Source organism: Vulpes vulpes, chromosome 7, assembly GCF_048418805.1.
Source record: "Vulpes vulpes isolate BD-2025 chromosome 7, VulVul3, whole genome shotgun sequence".
NCBI lineage: Eukaryota > Metazoa > Chordata > Mammalia > Carnivora > Canidae > Vulpes > Vulpes vulpes.
Window position 1 is genome coordinate 25,994,730 of NC_132786.1, and position 26,638 is coordinate 26,021,367.

Below are 26,638 nucleotides of genomic sequence, written 5' to 3' on the forward strand. Positions count from 1 at the left end.
TCCTTCCTTCCTTCCTTTTTTCCTTCCTTCTTTCTCTTTCTTTCTTTCTTTCCTTTCCTTTTTCTTTATTGGAGTTCAATTTGCCAACATATAGCATAACACCCAGTACTTATCCTGTCAAGTGCCCACCTTAGTGCCTGTCACCCAGTCACCCCAACCCCCTGCTCACCTCCCCCTTCCACTACCCCTTGTTCATTTCCCAGAGTTAGGAGTCGCTCATGTTCTGTCACCCTCTTGGATATTTCCCATTCATTTTCTCTCCTTTCCCCTTTATTCCCTTTCACTATTTTTTATATTCCCCAAATGAATGAGACCATATAATGTTAGTCCTTCTCCAATTGACTTACTTCACTCAGTATAATACCCTCTAGTTCCATCCACGTTGAAGCAAATGGTGGGTATTTGTCGCTTCTAATGGCTGAGTAATATTCTATTGTATAATAGAATAATGTGTATATACCACATTTTCTTTATCCATTCATCTTTCGATGGACACCGAGGCTCCTTCCACAGTTTGGCTACTGTAGACATTGCAGCTATAAACATTGGGGTGCAGGTGTCCTGCCATTTCACTGCATCTGTATCTTTGGGGTAAATCTCCAGCAGTGCAATTGCTGGGTCGTAGGGTAGCTCTATTTGTAACTCTTTGATGAACCTCCACACAGTTTTCCAGAGTGGCTGTACCAGTTCACATTCCCACCAACAGTGCAAGAGGGTTCCCCTTTCTCCACATCCTCTCCAACATTTGTTGTTTCCTGTCTTGTTAATTTTCACCATTCTCACTGGTGTGAGGTGGTATCTCATTGTGGTCTGGATTTGCATTTCCGACCAACTTTTGCCTTGCCTCTCTATTTCATTTCACTACCCATCGATTGGATTAAACCTGACAGAAACAACAAAATGAAATTTCACAGATGACAGGACAGGAGCCTTAGAGATCATAAAACAAATTCTTCCTTTTATAGATGAAAAAATTGAAGTCCAGTGTTAACTAACTTCTCTCAAGGTCCAATAGCTGTATTTCATAAACTGACTCAAAAATCACATTTCTCAGAAATCAACTGGCTATATTCAACTAACTACATTCTCTCCTCTCAAGACCAACCTTTACAGCACTGTAAATGCTGGCTTGTCAAGGCCCAGGTGAAAAGGTAACAAGGCTTGTGCCTCTCTTAGAATATATTCAATAATGGTAGTCACTGTAATATTCTAAAGGATGACCTTTCAACAAGAGCCACTGCTGCTAGGACATATACTAGAAATGCCTTTTTGGTGACCATGATTGGTTTGCCACACTGATTCTATATCCTCAGTCCACTTACAACTAAAGGTACTTGCCATATAAATGGCTAAAACTGGAGATGTAGTCTATAGCTCAGGAAAATAATTTATCCCTAATTTAAGGAATAAATTTGTGAGGGATTATTTGGTCTAGCTCCAAGAGAACAAGGTTTCTGGGCAACATTGTCATGAAAGGCTGTTATATCTTGGTGACTATGAATTGATAGTTGGGGATAAATCAACCTTAATGGGCCCATAGCAACCCATATATATATGCAGTGAGGTGATAACCAGTTGTGGTGGGATAAATAATGGATCCTCCAATGATGTCCACGTCCTAATCCCTGGAACCTGTAAACATTTCTGTATATAGCAAAAGGACTGCAAATGTGATTAAGTTAATATCTTGAGATGGGGAGGGTATCTGGTCTGGGTGGTATCTATAGACGATGGAAGATGAAGATTTATGGAAGACAGAAGAAGAGAAGGCCAAGTGAAGATGGATACAGAAATTGGATACAGACATAAGTGAAGGAATGCCAGCAAACACCATACATTGGAAGAGGCAGGGATTCTCTCCTAGACACTCCAAAGGGAGTGCAGCCATGTTGATACCTTGATTTCAGATTTCTGGCTTCCAAAGTTATGAGAAGATAAATTTCTGTTGTTTTAAGACACCAAGTTTGTTAGAGCAGCCTTAGGAAACTAATACACAAAGATATAAATGGAAGACAGATATCTGAGTAAAGAATGAGCATACCCATAGGTTGATTTTCAGAAATATTTCCAGAATTGGTACATAGGGAAAACATAGTCTTCACCATACTGGTTTCAACCAAAAGTGTAAGGGTACACACCAAAATGAGTCAAGGGATTCTTTAAAAATATTGATCACTGAGTCCCATCCCAGATCTACTAAATCAGATTTCCAGTTGAGAAAATACATGAACATTTTTAAATGCTCTACTCCTGACTCTGATATGAACTCTTTGTTGAAAACCACTGCTTTTGACGGACATCTGGGCTCTTTCCACAGTTTGGATATTGTGGACATTGCTGCTATGAACTTTGGGGTGTAGGTGTCCCCTCGGATCACAACATTTGTATCTTTGGGGTAAATGTCCACTAGTGGAATTGCTGGACAAAGAAGATATGGTCTATATATACAATGGAATATTACTCAGCCACCAGAAAGGATGAATATTTCCAATTTACATCAATGTGGATGGAACTGAAGGGTATTATGTCTAGTGAAATAAGTCAATCAAAGAAAGACAATTATTATATGGTTTCACTCATATGTGGATTATAGGAAACACCACAGAGAATCATAGGATAAGGGAAGGAAAACTGAATGGGAATTCATCAGAGAAAGAGAAAAACCATGAGATGCTCTTAACTATAGGAAACAAACAGAGTTGCTGGAAGGGAGGTGGGTAGGGGAGATGGGGTAATTGGGTGATGGACATTGAGGAAGGCACTGTGCGTTACTGCAACTGACAAATTATTGAACACTACATCTGAAGCTAATTATGTACTACATGTTGGCTAACTGAATTTAAATAAAAAAAAAAAAAACAACCTACCACTGCTTTGAAGTTTATCAATTGTTTAAGTGAAATTCCTGCAACTTAACCCAGGAGGTAGATAATAACCAAATCTCCACTGAGATTAAATAGGACAGAATGATTCTTCAGATTTGAAGTTCATTAAATTTTAAGAATGAGAAAGCAAAAGTAAATTGCTTAAATTACAGAGATCAAGGTATCTTGGTCTAAATTTACTTTTAAGTCTTTGTTCTAAACTTTTGATTGCTTTTCATTGAAATGATAAAATGCAATTTTATTCAAGGCTTAGCAGCACCACTGACTGCCCACACCTGGTTCTCTGATGTTTTCCCCATTATCATGCATTGTGTATCCCTGAGATTCTCTGTCTCTCTTTCTTCCTCCCCTCCCTCTCTCCCACCCTTCCACCGAGAGGCACATTTTACAATCTATGATGTTCATGTATTTTAGTTCAATCATCTCTAAACTCCCATGATTTTTTTCTACATGTGGTCCTTTAGTTATTATAAAAAGTACAAAGGGGGATTCCTGGGTGGCGCAGCATTTGGCGCCTGCCTTTGGCCCAGGGCACGATCCTGGAGACCCAGGATCGAATCCCACGTCGGGCTCCCGGTGCATGGAGCCTGCTTCTCCCTCTGCCTGTGTCTCTGCCTCTCTCTCTCTCTGTGTGTGACTATCATAAATAAATAAAAATTAAAAAAATAAAATAAAATAAAATAAATAAAAAGTACAAAGGATAAATTAGATAGCTTCCAATTTCCTTTAATGAGACAGTGACCACAGTAAAATTTGTACCCAGAAAGAATTATGGCACCATCAACACCATAGCAATCTTTTCCAAGTGCAATGCTGCTTCATGCAGATAATCAGATCAAATAGACTTTTAAATATAAAATTAAATATGTACTCCTCTGGAAGTTATTATCAAAAAATGACTATGTTTGAAAAAGACATTACTTAAAAACTAATGATAAAACTAGTAACCAAATGAATTTCAAATTGTTTAGAGAAACTCAAAATATGTTAAAATAATGGTGATCTATTTCCATTTTCTTCTCTGTGCCTTCAAATAATATTGACAAATTGCATTATCTCCCTCATTAGAGGCTCCTCTAAAATCAATATTTAGAATAGGCTTCTTGCTTGCCCCTTCTATTCCTGTAGGATTTCACATGTTTGCAATGTACCAAATAAGATTACAGATAAGAGCTATACCCCCCTTTTATTAAATTGGTCTGTCATTTATTTCATCACGTGTAGGTAATTCTTTTTTTTAAATTTTATTTATTTATTCATAGAGAGAGAGAGAGAGAGAGAGAGAGAGAGAGAGGCAGAGACACAGGCAGAGGGAGAAGCAGGCTCCTCTCAGGGAGCCTGACGTGGGACTCAATCCTGGGTGTCCAGGATCACACCCTGGACTGAAGGTGGTGCTAAACCACTGAGTCACTGGGGCTGCCCCCCCCCCTCTTTTTTTTTTTAAGTGGCAGAAGGCAATTGTCAAGCAGAGGTGAAAAACAATAAACAGCCTAAAACTCTGACCATAAGAGCATTCACAGAGGGTAGAATCATTTTAGGGAGAAGTACTAAAGATGAATTTCTCAAAATTGATTCCCTTAATCCACTTGTTTTCCCATACCCATTAGGCAATTTTCATGTACCCAAGTTTAAAGAGCACTACATTAAAGGACATATATTCACAAACATCATAAACATTCATCTCTAGTTCTCACTCAGGGTGACAGAAGCATGCTTAATACAAAGTAACTTATTTTGAGTTTTGTTTTTCCACATCTGTTATCAGATTTATTTTTTTGGATCCAGTCACCATGTAAACAGAATCAAAACCTATGTCTTAGACAATTAACTTAACCTTCTGTTGTGGTACACTTACAAACCCAGCTAGCAACGGCGGAAATATTGAACTATTAACTGTCTGACTCAACTGACTAGACATGCCAACAAAAACACATATAAGCACTAGAAAACTAATTAAAAAATGCTTATATTATTGAAAGGCAATCTGAGGTATAATTAATATGCATAATTCATCACATAATAAACACTTTTGAGAACATTCTATTGTCTGGAGTAACACTATGCTAGGTGCAGATAATTACATTCTGCCTTCAGGGGCCTCTTAAGTGAGGGTGACAAAATGTGATGCTAAACCTGACTGATCTATTGGAGAATTAGCTGGCTAACAGTCAACTAATTTTACTTCCTATTTACAATGTACAAGATGCTTTTACACACAGAAACTGTAACTGCTAATTATCATTTCTATTAATGTAATACTCCAAACAATTACACACATACACACACACACACATTTTTATTCATTCATTTTGAGGGACAGGTTGGTCAATAAGGTGTTATGAGAATTTATACTCCTAAAGTGCTTTTCCTACACCTTACAATTGCTTTCCATTTGATTAGCACCTGTGTCTTTGGGAAAATTCCTTAAATATGCTAGTACAAAAAACATTATTGCAAATGTAAGCAAAAATTTAAATACTAAGTAGCCACTAAGTTCCTTTTTTTAATTGAGGTATAATTGACATATAACATTACATTAGTTTCAGGTATACAATATAATGATTCAATATCTATACTAAGTTCCTTATTAAGCAAAGAAGAAATTTTTTTTAAAGAATTTATTTATTTATTCATGAGAGACACAGTCAGAGACATAGGAAAAGAGAGAAGCAGGCTCCATGCAGAGACCAACACAGTACTCGATCCCAGGACCCTGGGATTATGCCCTGAGTCAAAGGCAGTCACCCAACTGCTGAGCCGCCCAGGCATCCCCCAAAATTTTTAAGCAGAATTTTCTTCTACTTGTTAGAGCTGTAGCAGATCCCTTAACATAATAAAGGCTGGGATCCCTGGGTGGCGCAGCGGTTTGGCGCCTGCCTTTGGCCCAGGGCGCGATCCTGGAGACCTGGGATCGAGTCCCACATCAGGCTCCCGGTGCATGGAGCCTGCTTCTCCCTCTGCCTGTGTCTCTGCCTCTCTCTCTCTCTCTGTATGACTATCATAAATAATAATAATAATAAAAAAACAGATTCACAGGTCAATGGACTAGAAAGCCCAGAAAAAAAGTCATATATATATATTTTTTTTTTCAATTAATTTCTAACAAAGAAGCCAAGAATCTGCAATGGAGAAAGTACAAGTCTCTTCAATAAATGATGTTGGGAAAATTGGCCAGCTACATGCAAAGGAATGAAACTGGACCTCTTTCCTACACCATACCTAAATATTAACACAAAATGGATTACATATTTGAATATAAGGCCTGAAATCATGTAAGTCCTAGAAGAAAACATAGAGGGTAAGCTTGCTTTATTTATGTATGTATGTATGTGTGTATGTATATATGTATGTATATTTTTTTATTGGAGTTTGATTTGCCAACATATAACACCCAGTGCTCATCCCGTCAAGTTCCCCAGAGGGTAAGCTTTTTTTTTTTTTTAAAAGATTTTATTTATTTATTCGAGAGAGAGAGAGAAAGAGAGAGAGAGGCAGAGACACAGGCAGAAGGAGAAGCGGGAGAAGCAGGAGAAGCAGGAGAAGCAGGCTCCATGCCGGGAGCCTGCCGCAGGACTCAATCCCAGGACTCCAGGATCACGCCCTGGGACAAAGGCAGGCGCTGAACTGCTGAGCTACCCAGGGATACCCCAGAGGGTAAGCTTTTTGATGTCACTATTGGTAACGATGGTTTTGGATTTGGCACCAAAAGTAAAGGCAGCAAAAAGCAACAATCAGTTAAGTGGGACTGCATCAAACTAAAAAGCTTCTGCACAGCAAAGGAACCACCAACAAAATAAAAAGGCAACCTACTGAATGGGAAAAAATATTATTTGCAAATCATATATGTGATAAGGGGTTAATACCCAAAATATAATACACACAACTCAACAGCAAAAATAAAAAAAATCCAATTTTAAAATGGGCAGAGGATCTAAATAGGCATTTTTCTAAAGAGGATCTAAATAGACACTTTTTTTTCCCCAAAGAAGATATATAGATGGCCAACAAGTACATGAAAAAAATGCTCAACATCACTAATCATCAGGGAAATGTAAATCAAAACCACAATGAGTTATCACTTCACCCCTGTTAGGAAAGCTAGTATCAAAAAGACAAGAGATAACAAGTGCTGGCGAGAATGTAGAGAAAAGGGAACCCTTGTGCACTGTTGGTGGGGATGTATACTGGAGCAGCTACTATGGAGAACATTATGGAGGTTCCTCAAAAAATTAAAAGTAGAGCTATCATATGATCCAGTAACTCCACTTCTGGGCATTTATCCAAAGAAAACAAAAAGCATTAATTAAAAAAGATATATGCAGCCCCATGTTCATTGCAGCATTATTTACAATCACCAAGACATGGAAACACTGACAGATGAATGGATGAAGTGTGGTATATAAATATATATATATATATATATATATATATATATATATATATATACACACACACACACATATATAATGGAATATTATTCACCAAAATAAAGAGTGAAATCTTGCCATTTGACACAATATGGATGGACCTGGAGGGCATTATGTCAGGTGAAACAAGTCAGATAGAGAAGGGCAAATACTGTATGATATCACTTATATGTGGAATCTAAAACAAAAACAACAAACAAAAAACCAAGTTCATAGATACAGAGAACAGATTGATGGTTACCAGACTAGGGGGTGAATAAAATGGCTGAAACAGGTCAAAATGTACTAACTTCCAGGTACAAAATAAATTACGGCATGTAACGTATGGCATGGTGAATATAGTTAATAATATTCTATTGCATATCTGAAAGTTGCTAAGAGAATAGTTCTTAAAATTCATCATCACAACAAAAAAATTGTTCTGTCAATATGTAAGGTGATCATTTTATAATATATACAAATATCAAATCATTATGCTGTATACCTGAAACTTCTCACATACTACAAGAATTGATAGTAGTTCAAATTATCCTTTAACACATTATTGAATCTTTATAAACTGTTTCAAATGGCATATCTTGCATAATTCATAAATACTATATCACTCTACTGTACGGTAAGTACAACAAATATTTTATCATAAGCTGATATGTCACAGGAAATTCTTAAGTAACTTTTAAAAACTACTTTTTATAACTACCAATGATATTTTTTTCTATAATAGTGTATATATACTGTAAGTATTTACACAAAATAGTTTCATTCTTCACTACTAGAAGCCTATAATTCCTACTGTAACACCAATAATACAGTATAACAGTTGTAACACTTGTAACAATATAATATAAACAAATGCCTTAAAACTATTCACTCATTCATTCATATATTCAGTCAATAAATATTTACTGAGTCTCTACTACCTATCATGACATCAGATATTAATACAAGTCCAGTGGTGAAAAACACAGGCATAGAACTTAGATTTAGTAGAGGTAGAAACAGACAATAAAGGAATAAGAAAACAGACAAATGCATCAAGGTGATTCTGTCATTTTCTGGTAGACTTCCAGATAATTATCATAAGGTAGTTAATATAAGGTACCTTAAAAGACTAGCTTTTCAACTGGATGGACAAGAAGACCTCTATGCAAGGAAATTCAAAATGTAAGTGGACAAGGGGCAACCATACAAAGATAAAGGGAAGATCAATAAGCAGCTCCTTGGCATACCTGAGCATGGTAGGTCTGAAGGCCTGCGGTCAGGGCCAATAGGCAGACAGGTCACATAGGACTTTTTGACCAGAAAATAAGGAGTTTCTGTGTGTGCTAGGCAACCATGGAGGAGACACCTACTCTAGCACATGTTCTTATAGGTTACCCGGGGTTCTGTGTGGAGAAGGAAGTGCAAGAGAGCACAGGAAGTGGCAGAAAGACTGGCGATGTCTGGGTAGAGATGATGGGACCTGGACTTAGGTACTGGCAGTGGCAGATTTGGGACGTATCAGTTATATTCCTAAATTATGGGAGAAGGGTGGCCCATTTTTGCATGCCTCAAGCACAAATAAAAAAATAGTTTATTTTTTATTTAACAATACCAGACATATATTGTTATCCATTCATATTTAAAGTCTTTTAAACGAAAAATGAAGTAGATATATTAGGACATATTGTTAAAAGAAAAAGGTGTAAAACAGTGCATATGTGTATGTACAAATATAAATGTATGCTCCTACAGAACACTTCTGAAATGCAGAAAAAACCATTGACAGTGATTGCCTTTGGATCCCTTCTGGGGCGAGAGAATTTTCAATGTATAATCTTCCATACTATTTCAATGTTTATCACACCATGTATATATTACCTCAACCGAAAATCTAGATAATACTAAATTTTAAACTCCTTGCACATGTGATCAAGTCTTTTCCCTCTCTGTGTTCTCTACAATGCCTTGTAAATTATTTTGACCACAGTAAGTTTAAAAAAAAATTGTTGAAAAGACAAAGACCTCAAAGATGATAATCCTAGTATAACAATTATGATGGGAAGCAGCAAACATAGAAAAAAGAACGATGGACTAGAAATCAGTAGACTTGTATCCAACCAGCCTCTTCAATCAACTGTATGACTTTAGCCACTAACACTAAACCCTGCTTTCTTCATCTGTAAAAATAGATAACAACACCTACGTCACAGAATTGTGAAGATGATATGAAACCATTGTACTCTGGTTAAATGACACATAAATAAAAGGTACTACTTTTGTTGCATGCAGTCTACTCCTATCCTCCTCAGACTTTACAGAACACTTGAATTTAAATATCCAGAATCTTTCCATTTCATGCCAAATCAACTCCATGAGAATCAATAGCCCATGGCAAACATATGCTGGGCATTGGGAGAATCACTTATTTTGAATCATGGACAAATTATGTCAACAGCTAACATTTACTGAGTAATTAACAAGTGCCAAGATCTGTTCCTAGGGTTGTGCAAGACCTACATCATTTATACTCTGTATACCACCACCAAAGGGTATTACTCCTATTTTACAGAGAAGGAAAAGAGAGTGCAGAGAGGTTCAGTGCTACTAAGTGGAAGATCTCAAAATGGAATCATAGGCAGTTTGACTTTACAGCCTTTATAATTTTTTCCTTGACCTTTGGTTTCCCTAAAACCAAATGTGCTTTCACTTCCTATTTCCACCTCTGTGTATAACTAATGAGCCTGGGTTATATAATTCTTCCTCCCCAAATTTTGAAAGACAAGAGTATAAAGTTTCTGACCAGTCAGACTAGCATACTGTTCATTCAAATATCCTAGAATTTGACACAGAAGTCCAACCTCGGGGATCCCTGGGTGGCTCAGTGGTTTAGCGCCTGCTTTCAGCCCCCGGCGTGATCCTGGAGTCCCGGGATCGAGTCCCACATGGGGCTTCCTGCATAGTGCTTGCTTCTCCTCTATCTGTGTCTGCCTCTCTCTATCTGTATCTCTCATGAATAAATAAAATCTTTTTAAAAAATAATTATTTGTATTTCTTTGGTGTTGGTTGTTGTTTCTCCTCTCATTCATGGTTTAATTTATTTGAGTCCTTTCTCTTTTCTTCTTGATTTGTCTGGCTGGAGGTTTATCAATTTTATCGGTTCTTTTCAAAGAACCAGCTCCTGATTTTTATAATCTGTTCTATTGTTTTTTTTACTTTCCATTTCATTTATTTCTGTTCAATCTTTATTATTTCTTTTTTTCTGCTAGTTTTAGGTTTTGTTGTTCTTTTCCTAGCTCCTTCAGGGGAGAGGTTAAGCTGTTTGATATTTTTCTTGCTTCTTGAGGTAGGCTTGTGTTGCTATAAACTTCCCTCTTGGAACAACTTTTACTGCATCCCAGAGGTTTTGGCTATTGTGTTATTTTCATTTGTTTCCATGTATTTTTTAATAGCTTCTTTTAATTCCCGTTGGATTCATTCATTGCTTAGTATCATGTTATTTATCCTCCGTGTATTTATGGTCTTTCCAGATTTTTTTCTTATGACTGACTTCTAGTATCATAGTGTCATGGTCAGAAAAGATACATAGCATGACTTTGATCTTAAATTTGTTGAGGTTTGTTTTGTGGGCTAATATGTGATCTATTCTGACAAATGTTCCATGTGCTCTTGAAAGGAATGTGTCTTCTGCTGCTTTAGGATGGAATGTTCTGATATATCTGTTAAAGCCATCTGGTCCAGTGTGTCATTTAAAGCTATTGTTTCCTTCTTGATCTTGTTTAGATGATCTGTACTTTGATGTAAGTGAGGTGTTAAGGTCCCCTACTATTATTATATTATTGATTAGTTCCTTTATGTGTGTTATTAACTATTTTATACATTTGGGTGCTCCTATATCGGGTGCATAAATATTTACAATTATCATTCTTTCTGGATTATCCCTTTATAAGATAGTGTCCTTCGTTGTTTCTTTCTTAGTCTCTGTTTTAAAGTCTACTTTGGGGCAGCCTGGGTGGTTCAGTGGTTTAGCGCTGCCTTTGGCCCAGAGCATGATCCTGGAGACCTGGGATTGAGTTCTGTGTCAGGCTCCCTGCATGGGGCCTGCTTCTCCCTCTGCCTGTCTCTACCTCTCTCTGTTTCTCATGAATAAACAAAATCTTAAAAAAAAAGTCTAGTCTGATATAAATATTGCTACTCCAGCTTTCTTTTGAAATCTCTTCACATGATAGATGTTTCTCCATCCCCTCACTTTCAATCTGCAGGTGTCTTTAAGTCTGAAATGAGTCTCTTGTAAGCAGTATATAGATGAGTATCAGTTTTCTTATTCACTGTCACCTTATGTATTTTGATTGGAGTATTTAGTCCATTTACATCCAAGGTAATTATTGAGGGGCACCTGGGTGGCTCAATCAGCCAGCTCTGTGTTTGGCTCAGGTCATAATCCCAGGGCCCAGGGACTGAGCCCCACATCAGGCTCCCTGATCAGCAGGGGTCTGCTTCACCCTCTTCCTCTATGCACTCACTTTCTCTCTCAAGTAAATAAATAAAATCTTAAAAAATAAAACAAACCAAAATAATTATTGATATATACTTACTGTTGTTTTATTATTTGTTTTATGATTGTTTCTTAATATTTTCTCTGATCTTTTCTCTGTTTCATGAGTTGCTTATTTTCTTTAGTGATATATTTGGATCTCTTTCTCTTTATTCTTCATGTTTATTAGTGGGTTTTGATATATGCTTATCATTAGGTTTGAATATAACCTCTTCTGCATATAGCAATCTATATTAAGTTGATGGTCATTTAGGTTTGAACTCATTCTTTACTCTTCCCTGCACTTTAGGTTTATGTTTTCATACTTTCTGTACTTTTATTTTGTGGGTTTCATGACTGATTTTTTAAAAGAAGTATTTATTTTTATAGCTTTTGTGTTTCCTACTTTTATACTGTCACTTTTAGTGTCCCCTTTACACCCAAAGAGTCCCCTTTAATATTTCTTGCATGGCTGGATGGACCTAGAGTATATTATGCTAAGTAAGTCAGTCAGAGAAAGACAAATATATATAACTTCACTCATGTGGAATTTGTGTAACAAAACAGATGACCATAGGGGAAGGGAAGGAAAAATAAGAGAAAAACTGAGAGGGAGGCAAACCATAAGAGACTCTATAGTTAAGAGACAAACTGAGGGTGGCTAGAGGGGAGATTGGGGGGGATGGGCTAAATGGGTGATGGGTATTAAACAGAGTACTTGCTGGGATGATCAGTGGGTGCTATATTAAGTGATCAATCACTAAATTCTACTCCTGAAACTAATATTACAGTATATGGTAACTTGAATTTAAATAAAATTAAAACCATATTTCTCGCATGGCTGATTTAGTGATCACAACCTCTTATTTTTCATTTGTTTGGGAAACTCTCTCTTTCTGTTCTGTATGATAGCCTTGATGGCTATTCTTGGCTATAGGCTTTTCCCATTCAGCACTTGGAATATATTATGCCACTCCCTTTTGGCTCTTAAAGTTTCTGCTGAAAAATACCCCACTAGCCTTATGTGTTTTCCTTTTGAGTTACTTTCTTCTTTTATCTTGCTGCTTTTAAAATGTTTTATCACTGTATTTTGCCAATTTGATTATGTCTTGGTGAGGATCTGCTTTTGTTCATTTTGACAGTAGTTCTCTGTGTCTCTTGGATCTGGATGTCTGTCTCCTTCCCTAGATGAGGGCTGTTTTCAGCCATTATTTCTTTAAATAAATCTTCAGCTCCTTTTGGTCTCTCTTCTTCCAGGACTCCTATAATACAAATGTTGTTACAAATGGAGTCACTGAGTTCCCTAAGTCTGTTTTCATTTTGCATAATTCTTTTTTCTCTTTCAGTTGGCTTGATTAATTTCCATTACTCTGTCTTCTAAGTCACTAATTCATTCCTCTGCTTCTTTCATTGTGCTGTTCATTTCATCAAGTGTGCTCTTCAATTATTGAGCCTTTTATCTCTGCTATATTATTCCTTACCTCCGTGTTAAGGGTCTCACTCATGTCTTCAACTCTCTTCTCAAGTCTGGTGAGTATCCTTATGATCGTTACTGCAAATTCTCTATCAGGTATATTACTTATATTTGTTTCACTTAGATCTCTGGCTGCGGCGTTGTCCTGTTCTTTCATTTGGGATAAATTTCTCTGTCCTCTGATTTTGTTTAAGGCTCTGTGTCTGTTTCTGTGTTGTGAAAGTCAGCTATAATCTCCTGCTCTTGAGGATAATGGCCTTATGAAGAAGAGGTCTTGTAGTGCCTTGCTGTGCAGTGTCCCCTATTGCTTAGATTCTGGCATTCTTGGAATTGTCTCCAATGTGTGCTGCTTGTGCTCTGCTTTTGTGTCCTGGGGGCTTTATCCTTGTGGCCAGTTGTCTGCGGAGTCTCCCTTTGCTGTGGGCAGTGTTTGTTCCTTGGCCTGAATGTAGTGCATTTTATATAGGTATGCACTGTCTGCTTGTGAATTGAGACCTGTAACTTCCACTAGTAAAAGGCTCTACAAAAACTTTCATATCAGGAGATTGATGTGAGCAGGGGTTTGGACCTGTCTTCTGGGGGAAGGGGTGACATGTTGTGGCTAAGGCAAGACTGGGAGGGGCTGTTCCACTAGAGCATGGGGGTGGGGCTTGGTGTAAGCAAGTTAGGGAGCGAGTGTTGGTGCTGTGCTGGTTCCTGCAGATGGCCTGAGCTTATGCTGAAGGCAGGGAAAGGAAATAATGCGTGCCAGTTCCTTATTTCCTGGAAGGCTGTCTGTGAATGCTCTCTCTCTGGGGTGAGCTCCAAGAGATGCGCAAATAACCTCCCCACTCTATGCCCTGGGTGTTCTTCAAATTGTTTCCTCACTGCAAGTCCACAGGTTGTTTGCTTGCCTTCTCCTCAAGAGTAGTCCCAATGCCCTCTGAGGTCTCCCAGAGCCAAGCAGGCTGACCTTTAAAACTCTAGGCTTTAAGCCCCACTGTTTGCAGGAACTACAAAATTTGGACCCTCTTGCTTTCCAAGCCAATTACAATGGTGATTTGTTTGCCCCATGAGCTCTCCTATGTGCTCATCTGCCTCTTACTCCATGACTGTGGCTCCCTCCCTATCACAGCAGCCATGCTCCCTTTCTCTTCCAGCCTGTGTATCCACACTTCTTACCTTCTTTGATGTGTCCTTTTCTCTAACTTTAGTTGTGAAGTTTGTTTTGGCAGTATTCAGATTGATTTCTGGGGCATTTAGGATGATCTGATAGTTATCTAGTTATATTCATGGGATGAGGCAAGCCCAGTGTCCTACTCTGTTGCCAACTCCTCCTCTAGCCTTTCTACAGGAACATTTTATTCACTGGAAAATATTCTAGTCTTGTGTGTGTGTGTGTGTGTGTGTGTGTGTGTGTGTGTTTGCTATTTTCTATTCATTTTAAAAAGCTTAACAAGGCAACACATGTCTGTAATTTTTATAATAAAGCAACTACTAAAAGGCATATAATGAATATAACAATCCCTTGATTTACCTCTGATTCTTGCTGCCCAGAAATAATCTCTTTCAATTCCTTTTGGTTTTTTGTATTTTCAGTATGACCTATTGACTTTCACCTATTGATTTGTGGAAAAAGGGCACTTCTCTCTCTCCCTCTTTCTCACTCACACATACACACAGCTGACTCTCACTCTCTCTCCCCTCCTGCACCTCTAATCCTTTCACTAAAATTATATCACAATCACAATTTAGCACTACATCCATTTTCAGTGCTTACATTATTATGACTGCTCAGATGTAATTCACCCCTGAGCTATGTATGCACTGTTTCATTTGTTTTGTTGTGACCTTTTTGTTTTCTCTGGAGTTATTACCTGATTTTGTTGTTTACTTCATTTTCAAAAGCCTATGTCTAATTCACCTCCACAATCTCCAAAAGAACCGTGACTCTCCTCCTCCATATGGTCCAACATTTCACATATTTTCTCAGTGACACTGTTGGAAGCATCCTTGGAAACCTCTATTCTCCCACTCAAAACTGGTTGGTTTCTATCTCCTGCATAGTTGATGTTCTAAGGTTTCCCTTTATTATCATCCTGAGGTTTTCCTCTGCCTCTTTGCTATTAGATTTCCTGTTTACTAGATACAAACCTCCTATTCTTCAAGTAACTAAGAAAAAGTACATGAATGAGGAGAAAGGGAAGAGTCTACCCACTGTGAAATGTGTGTACTTTACCCTTAAATTTGCTATTTTCAATGTGAGAATCTCACTATTTATTGGCCTCAACCAAGCCTGAATTCCTATGTCCAAAGCTTTTGGGCTAATCTTCCAAGACAGGAGTTGCAGAAGATGAGGAGAGTAAGGTCATTCGACTCTACAAAGTAGGGAGGGCATTGATAGTGTCCAGTTATTAATTCAGAACCTTTAAAGGGTCTTCTTGTTTTGACCCACCGCCCTTAGATGTAACCAGTGCATCCAATTCCTAGACTTTCCTTGTGTTCTATGGGGAAAAATCAGTCATCTTTTCTTGGCTTCCAGGCCTGCAGCCACTTGGGTTTCAGCTTTCTCTGGGGTGATAAATAGTTGACAGGTCTGTAAGCTTTCCATATTTCAATTTTTCTTTTGACATTTTGAGGGCATCAGGTCTCATTCTGTGTCCTTTAAGATCTATGGAGTTCTACTGTCATTTTAGTGAGGTTTACATAGGCATGGAGAAAAAAGCATACTATTATCTTTATTTTTTAAGAGTTATGCTTTTGCAGTATGTAAATACCACTTAATCAATAGTCTTAGAGGTCACAACAGGAGGTTAATGAAACATACAAAAATCCCCTTAAAATACTGCCCAATCATAATTAAAGTATTCTGGAGAGTCGTTCTATTTTACCTGTTCTTTAAAAAGTACTCTGAGGAGAATTGTCATAAATCAGTGCACTGCTGGTATTTTAGCAATCCTACGTGCCTATAAAGAGCTTTTTCTGTCAAAGCATTCTCCTATATCTGTCTGCCTATTCAGTCTACTTAATTAGCTAGACCTCAACACTTCTAGTTTGCTTACACTGGGAAATCTTAGAAGAAAACTAATAAAAAGCTCAATAGGAATGAACTCCCTTGTCATGAGCTGCTAGGAGCTCCAAGGGTCTAGTGAAGTTCCTATTTAGCTGTAAACAGCTCAGCATGATCCAGCGGATTTCTCAATTACAGAGTGGAAACTGACCCCACTAAATTGCACCTGGATGCAAGGGGATTATTGTGTCTGGAAAAGCTATAGAATATTGTATAATTTGGTAGAATCAAAGAAAAGCATGGCTTGCCAGATTTGAATCTGGTGATGAGTAAGTATATTAATGACTCCAGTGCCTTGGGTATCATCCTGCCTTCCAACACTTAACTGTAGGCTACAACCAGTGTTATGTTATGAGATGAGTCAGACTATAAAAACTGAGTTTCAGCCAGTACTTTCTTAAAATTTTTGACATGAAGCACTCTAAGTAATCTACCTAGAAAAACAAATTCCACAAAGATCAGATGACCTATATGCACAAATAAACCAAATGTTGTACCATCAGAATGTGAAAGATTGGCTTTTAAAAAGCAATGAAAAGTGATCTGCTTAAAGAATAAGATAATGCTCCCAAATCTTAATTAAGATCAAAGATAAAATAGAAAATCCCATGATAAATGACTGAGGAGGAGCCACCCTGCCCAGCTCCTCATGGTTTCTGTGTCACTATGGATGAGTAAATAGAAACATTTTCCAAAAATCTATTAGTCCCTAAACTGAATGCAATCTCTAAATTATAAACCAGGCAACCAGGCATGATCTAATAACAGGATAAATAAAGGAAAGGCATCATCCTGGGAAATCAGGACATCTGGTCACCATGCATATTCCCACACAAGAGCTCCCAGATGGTTAAGTTCAGGTTATCACGATGCTACTAAGTTCCCTCAAGCTTCAAAAACTCTTAAAAATGAGAGGATTCTTTTTTCCACCCTGAACTCTCTGATCTTAATATCTGATAGATTTTTTTTCCTTTTCCTTGATTCTGACAAGGGTATTATACTATTTGCCAAGAATGATGGCATGGGCCAGCAATTTCCTTACAATGTCCAAATACTACATGGAAACCCTGAAACACCTGCTTTAGAGTACCATCACTGGAAGAATGTGTTCAAATAGAAAGACATGAGGTAGCAGATCAAGAACACAGTATGACACTGGGAATTATTTTAGAGACACTCAAATCAAGCACAACTCTACTGGCACTTTAATCAAGTGAAAAATGAGTAAATGATAAGATCTGCTTTTAATTATATTCAAGGGTCAACAAGGGTCATTTTATCAGGAACACAGTTTGCCCAACACCTCAAATAATTTGTATAATCTAAGGGAAAAATATTAATTTACATGAAAGTACTGGCAAGAACTGAGAAACTCAGAAACAAGTTGGTGGTGGTGGGAGGTAGGGTTAGGGCTTAAACGAAAATAGAAAAAAAACCCAAACCAACAACAAAAACCAGTATCACTTTGCTAGCTTTATAATTTCAAAATAAACCCAAAAGTAGTAAAAGCTTCTATTTGGAGGCAAGGCTGACTAAAGTCATAGGAGAGTTAAACGGCTATTGATAATAATATAGTCTGCAGAAATATCTTCCAGAAGGAGCCAGGTCTCTTCCTAACACCTCCTTTGGGTAAAGACCACTTTAGAACATCAAAATTTGTTAGTCTAGTAGAATCACATCTGAAGGAAAAGTGTAACTTCTTGAAACACAAGAAGTGACTCTAGTGTAGAGCCAATGAAAGAAAAACACAGAGATGTTTTCTGGAGATAAAATTATTTTTATCTTTACACTATCAGATTTGTTTTGTAAAAAACACTTGCTCTCTAATTTTCTCAAGTGTCAGAGTTATAACTAGTACAGAGAGATGTTCTTGAATTCTGATCCCAATTGTTTGAATCTCCTGTCCTTCTGAAAGGATCCAAGTAGGGATGAATTTACAAGATTAAAAGATGTTCTGCTTCCATTTAAGAATAAAATATATATAAACAGACATTTGCACGAAATTTTTCAAATTATGACTAAGGATTTTTCCCATAATGTATGAGATATACATTTTTAAAAAGACAGATATAAATGATCCATTTGACCAGAATCTCCTTCCCAGGCTTTAGCCTTAATCTAAAGCACAAAAGGGATCTAGTAGAGAATGACAACAATCTGCAAACCTCTCATGAAAAACTTTGGATTGCAATGGGCATTGTAGTGGTATCTTTAAGGTTCCCTTGTTGTATAGATTTGATTCATAGAAGGGGAAATGAGTAACATTTACCTAACAATGTAAAGAAATAACAGGCAAGCTTATGCAGGATGGAGAGAATAGAGTTGATGGGGTCTTTCAACACAACTGCAACATGTTTTACAAAGCAATGAATTAGGCACTTACATGTTTATGGTTAACATCTCATAGCACAGGAAGAGTTTTATCCAAATACATATAAAACTCATCTTCCCTGAATCTAGCTCAGTCTTTAGGTTCCTTTTAGAGAGGAAATAACCCCCATCAGCCCCCGCAAGATTTCTAAAATTAACATTGCTCAGAACAAAGCTATCATTCTATCAACCCCTGCATTTTATGGATGAGTCCTAGGGAGAAGTATCTGTCTAGGCACACAGTGCTAATTATAGGGAACACCAGGATGCAACACCCTGGCACAGACAGCAAACGGCCAACTTCTTCCATTTTGCACTATCCAAAGTACCAGGTTTTTTTTTTTTTTTTAATGATTTTATTTATTTATTTATTCATGAAAGACACAGAGAGACACAGAGAGATGCAGAGACACAGGCAGAAGGAGAAGCAGGCTCTCTGCTGGGCTCCCTGCAGTCTGGCAAGAGATGAAGTAAATAAGTGATCTTATCAACATCAACTTTTACAGACTTATGTTTTAAACTTGTAATTGACTTACTCAAGTTAAAAAATAAGGAATAACAAAATAATTTATATTTGAGGTATAACTAAATTCAAGGGAGACCTGTGGAAATTCCTGGCAGAATTGAGGCCTACTCAACATTTCTTATACTACACACACCAAATTCTCGAGCACTTGCCTGTTAAGAAATTGATCCCATAACGTTACTTCTGTCAAAGTCATAGCAACCAGCTGGGCCTGACAGCAGGAAGGTCTGCACTGCCCCCTCATGGCCAGGAGCCTCATTGGTAACTCTTCCAATGACAGACCCTTGTGATAAACAGCTTAAGTCAAAGTAAGACTTAGTTAATACATTTGAACATTGACTGTGTCCTCCACAAAAATGCATATTCTTCTAAAACATAGTGAACATGTGTCCTATCCATTTTATCTGCTTCAGAACTTGATATAAGCAATGTTACCTAGAAAAGGACAAAGCCACATTCTATCCAGAGATCTAAAGAATAGTTTAAAATACCTTGAAGAAAAAAGAAAAAGACCATACAGAAAATCAAGTTTCAAAGAAAATAACATATAGACTGTGTTTTGGTAGTACAAATAACATTCTTCAGACTATGTCAAAATTAACCACAAAAGATTAGAAAATTCAGTTTTCTTCATTTAAAATGATTAGATCAAGGGAAGCTTTTAAGGTATTTTGCTAAAATCAAAGGCAAAAATACCTAATCCTTTCAGAAGTCCTTTAAGACTTCAAATGAAGAACAAATATGAATAAACTAGATAAAAAGGGAGGAAAACCGTTGAATCAAATTTACATTAAACCATTAGGTTTTCAATAAACAACAAAAAAGAAGTTACAAACATGAAAAATGAAAGCTTTTAAGGAATACAAAACATGTTCCAACTCCAACTCTCTATAAAGGACATTTGATATCCCTATTCTAGAAAGAACCAGAGTTCCAGAGAGAGAAAATTAAATCCCAGGAGCATATATCACAAACACCTTACCAAATTTTTGGAATGGATTAGGGGAGAAATTTTTTCTAATCATTGGAGTAGATCTCTTTTATTTTGGATAAAAAGTCAGATAATTAAAGAGTGTTATTTACATGGTTAGCAGGAAGAAACACTAATTTGAATGCTAACAAAGTACTACCAGTGGACAAGAATTGATTATTAACCCCCCAGAGTAAAATGTGTACACTGTGGATAGAAATATGTGTTGATATGTATTTATGCAATTATAATACAATTCAATCCCCTGTATTTAGGGTACAATCTTTAGTGTTACTCAGTTAACTCCATTTAGACAGTAAAAATGGCTAGTAAAAGCTGAAGTTCAATCTATCTAATTTCCTGTTCTAGTGATTTTCTATTAGCTCCTGGTGTTCAGTTTTAAAAGACTACATAATCCTACAAAAATATCTCTTGTGAGATATTGGGGACTTGAATTACATTCTTAAATATGCACTCTAGAACTTAAGACCACAAATGTTTAAAAAATATAATTAAAAAATCTATCATTTCCAAAGTATTATATGATGACATATTGATTACAATTCTACCAGGGGTCTTTTATACTGTTCACTCCTTGTAATGTTTGTGTTATTAAAAAAAAAATTCCTGGCTTTTTCTTGCACAGATGCAATGTCAAATAAGAAAACCTATACAAACAGAGAAGACAGTAGAAAGTCTTTTCCTCTCACATCTATGCTAGATTCCAACGTTAATTACAGTATACAACCATAATTCTGGGCAAACAGACTAATATTATAATGCTCACATTACCATCAGGATTGGTGGTAGATGATGATGATCTGTTAATTTCCCAAAGTCTCTGACTGAATACTGTAGGGTAAAATTCATGTTAAAACAAAATCTAAAAGATGCTTCTTAGCATTCCTAGTAGAAGCTAATGTTAAAGCCATGTTGAGAATCATACATATGCTTACATACATTTAGTTATTTAACAGTATGATAAGCCATCCAGGTCTATCATAGCATGACACAGTAGTCATGACACCACAGGAGGTCTCACAGCAGTCTCAACAGAGACCGATACATCACTGTGTGGGTCCTATTGACAGGACGGTGAAGATTACATGTGAACAGGACACGTGAAGACACATGTTTCTCCCCAAAGCTACAGCTTTAAAAAAAATACCGAAGGGGAAAGAGCTATATTTGAAGACGTTCTGGCTAGAAAATTTGTTAATGCTAATAACCACAGTGGGTTACATCCCACTGTGTCATGATCTAAGGGGGTGGCAGGTGGCTAGAAAGCCAACATGTTTCTTAAAGTCACATTAAGGTATTCTGCACGCCCCCCCCCCCCATTCCTCACCCCTGCCATACTTTGAAAGGAACCTGATATTGCCAAAGGCTTTCAATAATGTAAAGGCCATAGAAGGGGACCGGGAAGGTGAAAGGTGGGAGGTTGTGAAAGCCTAATGTCACTCTCCGGGGGTCTGGATACATGACTTGTGAAAACACTGAAAGGACACAGAGATCTACCTTCTGAGGCTTTTTCTGTGCATTATCATACCTCCGAAATCTCCATCATAATCATCTACATATCCAGCCTTAGAGTTCTATGATCCTATGATTCTATGATTCCATTTTTAAACCTGTGGAGTGGGAGTGTTTCTGAGTACCCTGCTCACACAGATGGTGGTGGGAAGAATCTCAAGAATATGTTGCATGTAGTAAATGCCCATTTCACTACGTAATCACTCCCTTCATATTTCATATGAACAGAGATAATATCATCCTACAGACAATCACAAAAAGACAAGCAATTAATGTCAGCACAGCCAGCACACGTGTAAGAAAAATGAAAGAAGAAAATCTTCCCGATTACATATACCTCAGGCTAATGACTCCGTACAAGGCAAGAATGTAGTTTAGTGAGACCAGGTTGCTATTGTACCTCAGCTCCATATACTGTGGGCAGAGCAGGGAAGGAAGGGGAAGCAAGGGGACTAACTGAATGCTAAAATCATACACAATGTCTCTGTATTCCTGATGTTCTAAAAATACACTGCACTGGCAAATCATCTGTCAAGGCAACCTTTCTGAGACTAAAAACAAGATCGATATGCCGACCAACACTTTCTCACAGTCATCTCATTTTGAGCATTGCCTCACCTTCTCTCTTCCACAAATGGGCTCTTTACAAAACTGACCCATGCAACCACAATCTTCCTATCTGGAGTTCAAATACCACCCCTGTCAACTGATCTCACCTGATTCTCTTAGAACCATTTTATACACCTTACTCTCCCATTCTGTCACTGCACATTCGACACTGGCAAAGACTGTCAAATTGTCAATGCAGTTTAACGTGGTATTTCTTTACCTTGGTATCCTTAGCTGAAAACTCTGAGGAGTTAGAAATTTTCATAGACTTTGACCGGTGGGACTGCCGCCGGATAGAATCCTCCCGGGAGTATTTCACGGAACCTGAGGTCCTCACCCGCACCTTGCTGGTACTCTGAACACTGTTCACGCCAATCATGTTGCAGGTTGACGGGAAGGAGGTTGGGAGAAATAGAAAGGCACTTTCCAACCGCTGAAAGGCTCTATGCTGAAGGAACTCCGTCGGGTTGTGCCTGAGCAGCTCCGAGAGCCGAGATCTGCGTTAGCTTAAGAAACACCAGGCTGCCTCCCCCAGCATCTTCAACAACCCTGTTTGCAGCGAGTCTGATTGTTCCAGGCACGGCTCACGTCACTGGCTGCGAAGAGGAAAAAAATGCAATCCCACCCCTGCTACTCGCCTCTCTTTTACACACACACACACACACACACACACATACACACGCACGCGCATGCACGCTCCATATTCACACGCTGGAACAAATGGCAACTGGCCAGGCAAGCTATTCATTAACATTCCAAATAGCAACACCGTTTCTCTTGTGATATTGTGCAGCAAGCTCATTAATGTCAACAACAAAATAAAGATAGCACAAATAAAAGTCTCAAGTAACCTGCTAGGCACCATGTGGGGTGGGAACAGAGATAAATCTCCAAAAGGAGGGGGGAATAAGGATGGAAATCAAAAGGCTCATGAGTTACGGGCTAGGAAAAGGGTGGTAGCCACAAAGGCATCTCCAAAGAGCATTTATTTTCCTCTTTCTCCAGGCCACAGATTATTTAACAGTCATTTAAACTGTATAGCCTTCTGAAGAATTAAATGTTTATTATGACCTTAGAGTACTTAGTCATATATTTAGACAGGAATTGTGTCACATTGTATGAAAAATCCAGAATAAAAAAAGGTTATGCTACCTTCCTATCACACTAAAAAGTCAGTTCGCATGTTAATTTTAAATATGGTTTAGGATAAGAGCAATAAAACCAATTCCAATCAATAAAAAGAAGTAAGTTTTTCCAATAGCTGTAAATGCTTGTCAGTGTAAATAGCACATACAACCTTCTGAGTAAGAATTACAAATTGGAGTTTATTAGAAGACCAAATAATTTCCCTTCCTGACACACAGAGTCAGTTTCGAGTATAACACTCAGGAATACAATGTCTCACTTATCTGGCCTCTCAGGAGTAGAAAGAGTGTCAGCTAGATAACCTCCAGATAAACGAAGCTTTAGTATTAATACAAATTTAAAAATTTTAAAATAGTTTGTAAAATGCCAATCTAGGAAGAGAGTGGGGCCTCAATTGATCCAATCCTCAAGTCTGAACTCTCCCTCGATGATTCAGGATTATAAATTTTGTATGGTCCATGGTAAAGCACAGAACTTAACCACCACTTAACACCAATGGTGTTCAGGCCATTTTATCCACTGTCAATCAGCCCAGGCAAAGTGATATTTGGACTTGGGGTTTTGTTTCACCCTCAGGTCAGGGGCTTCCTCCCACCCTCCTCTAGACTTCTTTACTTTCCATCTTTTATCTCTGAAGGCACTTGATACTTCAACTCTGTTATAAACAAAAAAAAAAAAAGGAAAAGAAATTTATTTTTGATAGAATTTTGTCTAAAATAATAATAGATGATAGCTTTTTAGAAGATCTTGGGGATCTCCTCTAAGAATCCATTTCAGAGTCTATAACATCTTTTTGGTTACTATGTGGTTGATTTTTCCTCTTTTCTCAGGTAATCTTAAGCAATTGCATAACTGTTCTTTAAATTAAAGAATAAAAACAAAAACAAAAATGCAGCAGCTTTACATATTACAAAGCATGTTCCAAAGACATAAAAAGAAGTGCTATCACATTATGATAAAGTTGATCACTTAAAATATGCATAATTCAGATTTAAAATATGCATGATGTTTATATAGGAACATATCTTCATTTAACACAAGTAAGCCTGAGGTAGAACCCATGAAGGAACTAACAGCAGAGGCAAGATAAAAATTCAAAAAGTACTTTGTAAAAGACAAAAGCCCCTGCCTCAGCATGGTTATAAAACAGAGCACTGGTTTAAAAGAAATATGTCTTTTGGATATTTGCTAGTCACTATAATAAGGAGTTAAAACATGTTTCCTGATGAACTGAATTTCCTTTTCTCCACCAAAAAGGTTACATAAAAAGAATGAAAATCACGTGTTAGTATGTACAGAAATGGATTGTGACATACAACTTGATTTCTGTTTAGCAGAAATATTCTCTTTCTACCCACAGACTGCCCAAATGGCACTATTATTCCTGTAATGTCATTATTAATAACAATTTTCATCTGTTAACACTTTATAGAAGCAACATTTGTTATCTTGTTTTGATTGCAACTTAGCAATTTTGTGAAGTGGGTTGACGTCACATTACAATCCCTACCATTTTATAGATGAGAGAGTTCAGTTCGGGATCATGCCACCAACCATACAGTCTTACACAAACTATGGCTGTCTACATTGGCCCCTTCCTTTTTAAGCCTAGAATGAATCTTTCTGCAAGTCGGGGAGGGAAAATTCCTTCCCTTTGCTTCCCCTATATTTTCTGTTCGAAACTTCTATCTGGACAGAGTGAAGAGAACCACTGCAACGCTGCTAGTACTCTACGAATTAACAACAGATGATACCTATCTGAGCATGTCCACCAAGAGGTATGTGGAGAAGGTGGCAGGACCCCTAGCACTCATGACCAGTGGTGTGGCCTCATCCTACTGACCTAAGCTTAATTCCCACCACTTCCCAATACACTCTCTCCTTCAGTCAGGACTGTCTCTCCATTCCAGTTTCATGCCCTGGACTGTAGCTTTCACTAAACCCGCATATAAAATGCAAGCTCATTTCCTTACTGTAGCTTTCCTGAGTCACTTCCTATTTGCTGTCCTCCCACCTGGAACTCTGTTGCCCCACCCTGATCCTCCACATAGCTGGTTTCTCATCATTCAGGGTTGAGCTCAGCCGCTACTCGTTCCAGGAGACTTTCTCTGTCACTCTTCCTTAAAGAGCCCCAGTCTCCACCCCTCTTGTTCTCTACTGTAACCTCTATCTTCTGGTCTTTATAATGCTCATTGCTGTCTGAAGTCATCGGCCCCTCTGAGCCGACAACAGTACCTGGTAGAGAGCAGGAGTTCAAGGACTGTTTGTCGAATAATTAAACTCCTTAAATATGCAATAAGCTTTGCTTCTCTACTGCATTTCATGTTGTTAAACTTTCTAAGAAAATTCATCATAACTTTTTTCTGAAAAATGAATATATTTAATACACAATTTATTTCCTAATGGTACAAAAGAGTATGCAGTGAAATTTAAGTTCCCTCCCACACCAGTTTCCCAGTCCTCTGCCCAGAAAAAAGCACTATTGCCAGTTTCCCATGCACCCCTCCAGAGATAATCCATCCACATACACTGTGAGAGTGTATGTTGTGCTTTTTTTCCCTTCTTATGGGCTATAAATGAAAGCATGGCATATATTCTTTTTGTTTCTTGCTTTTTTCTCTTTTCAAGATCTTTCTACATCAACACAAAGCTACCTTATTCTTGTTAATAGCTGCATAGTATTCCAGTGTGGTGAGGTATCATATGTTATCAGAATCGTCTTATCGGACATTTACTTTACAGTCTTTACTATCATAAATAAGGATGCAGTTACGGGCACCTGGGTGGCTCAGTCAGTTAAGCACCTGCCTTCAGCTCAGGTCATGATCCTAGAGTCCTTGTATTCAGCTCTGCATCGGGCACCCTGCTCAGCCCATCTCCCTCTTCCTCTGTCTACCGCTTCCCCTGCTTGTGCTCTCTGTGTCAAATAAATAAACAAATAATTAATTAATTTTAAAAATCCTTGAAAAAAAAGGGATGTTGTGAATCTGCCTGTAATATTTCACATCTTAAATAATATTTAAACCATATGGTTTTCTAATTGTTTTCTGAACAAGTCTTATTTTCCTTTTTCTACATTTATTTCATATCCCTCATTGTCATCATGATTAGGTATTTATGGGGTTCACAACTAGAT

General features: G+C 37.6%; 1 protein-coding gene across 21 annotated transcripts in view; it reads right to left on the reverse strand.

Moving 5' to 3' along the window:
* Positions 1 to 26,638, reverse strand: part of PSD3 (pleckstrin and Sec7 domain containing 3) — a 577,475-nt gene that overhangs the window by 204,580 nt on the left and 346,257 nt on the right. Inside the window, exon 1 of one of the 21 annotated variants that reach the window (XM_072763313.1) lies at positions 22,577 to 23,165. The exons of the other annotated variants lie outside the window; for them this stretch is intronic. Coding sequence (XP_072619414.1) covers positions 22,577 to 22,735 — 159 coding nt within the window. The 5' untranslated portion in view covers positions 22,736 to 23,165. Of the gene's footprint in view, positions 1 to 22,576; positions 23,166 to 26,638 lie in introns of those variants that run through there. 21 annotated transcript variants of the gene reach the window in all.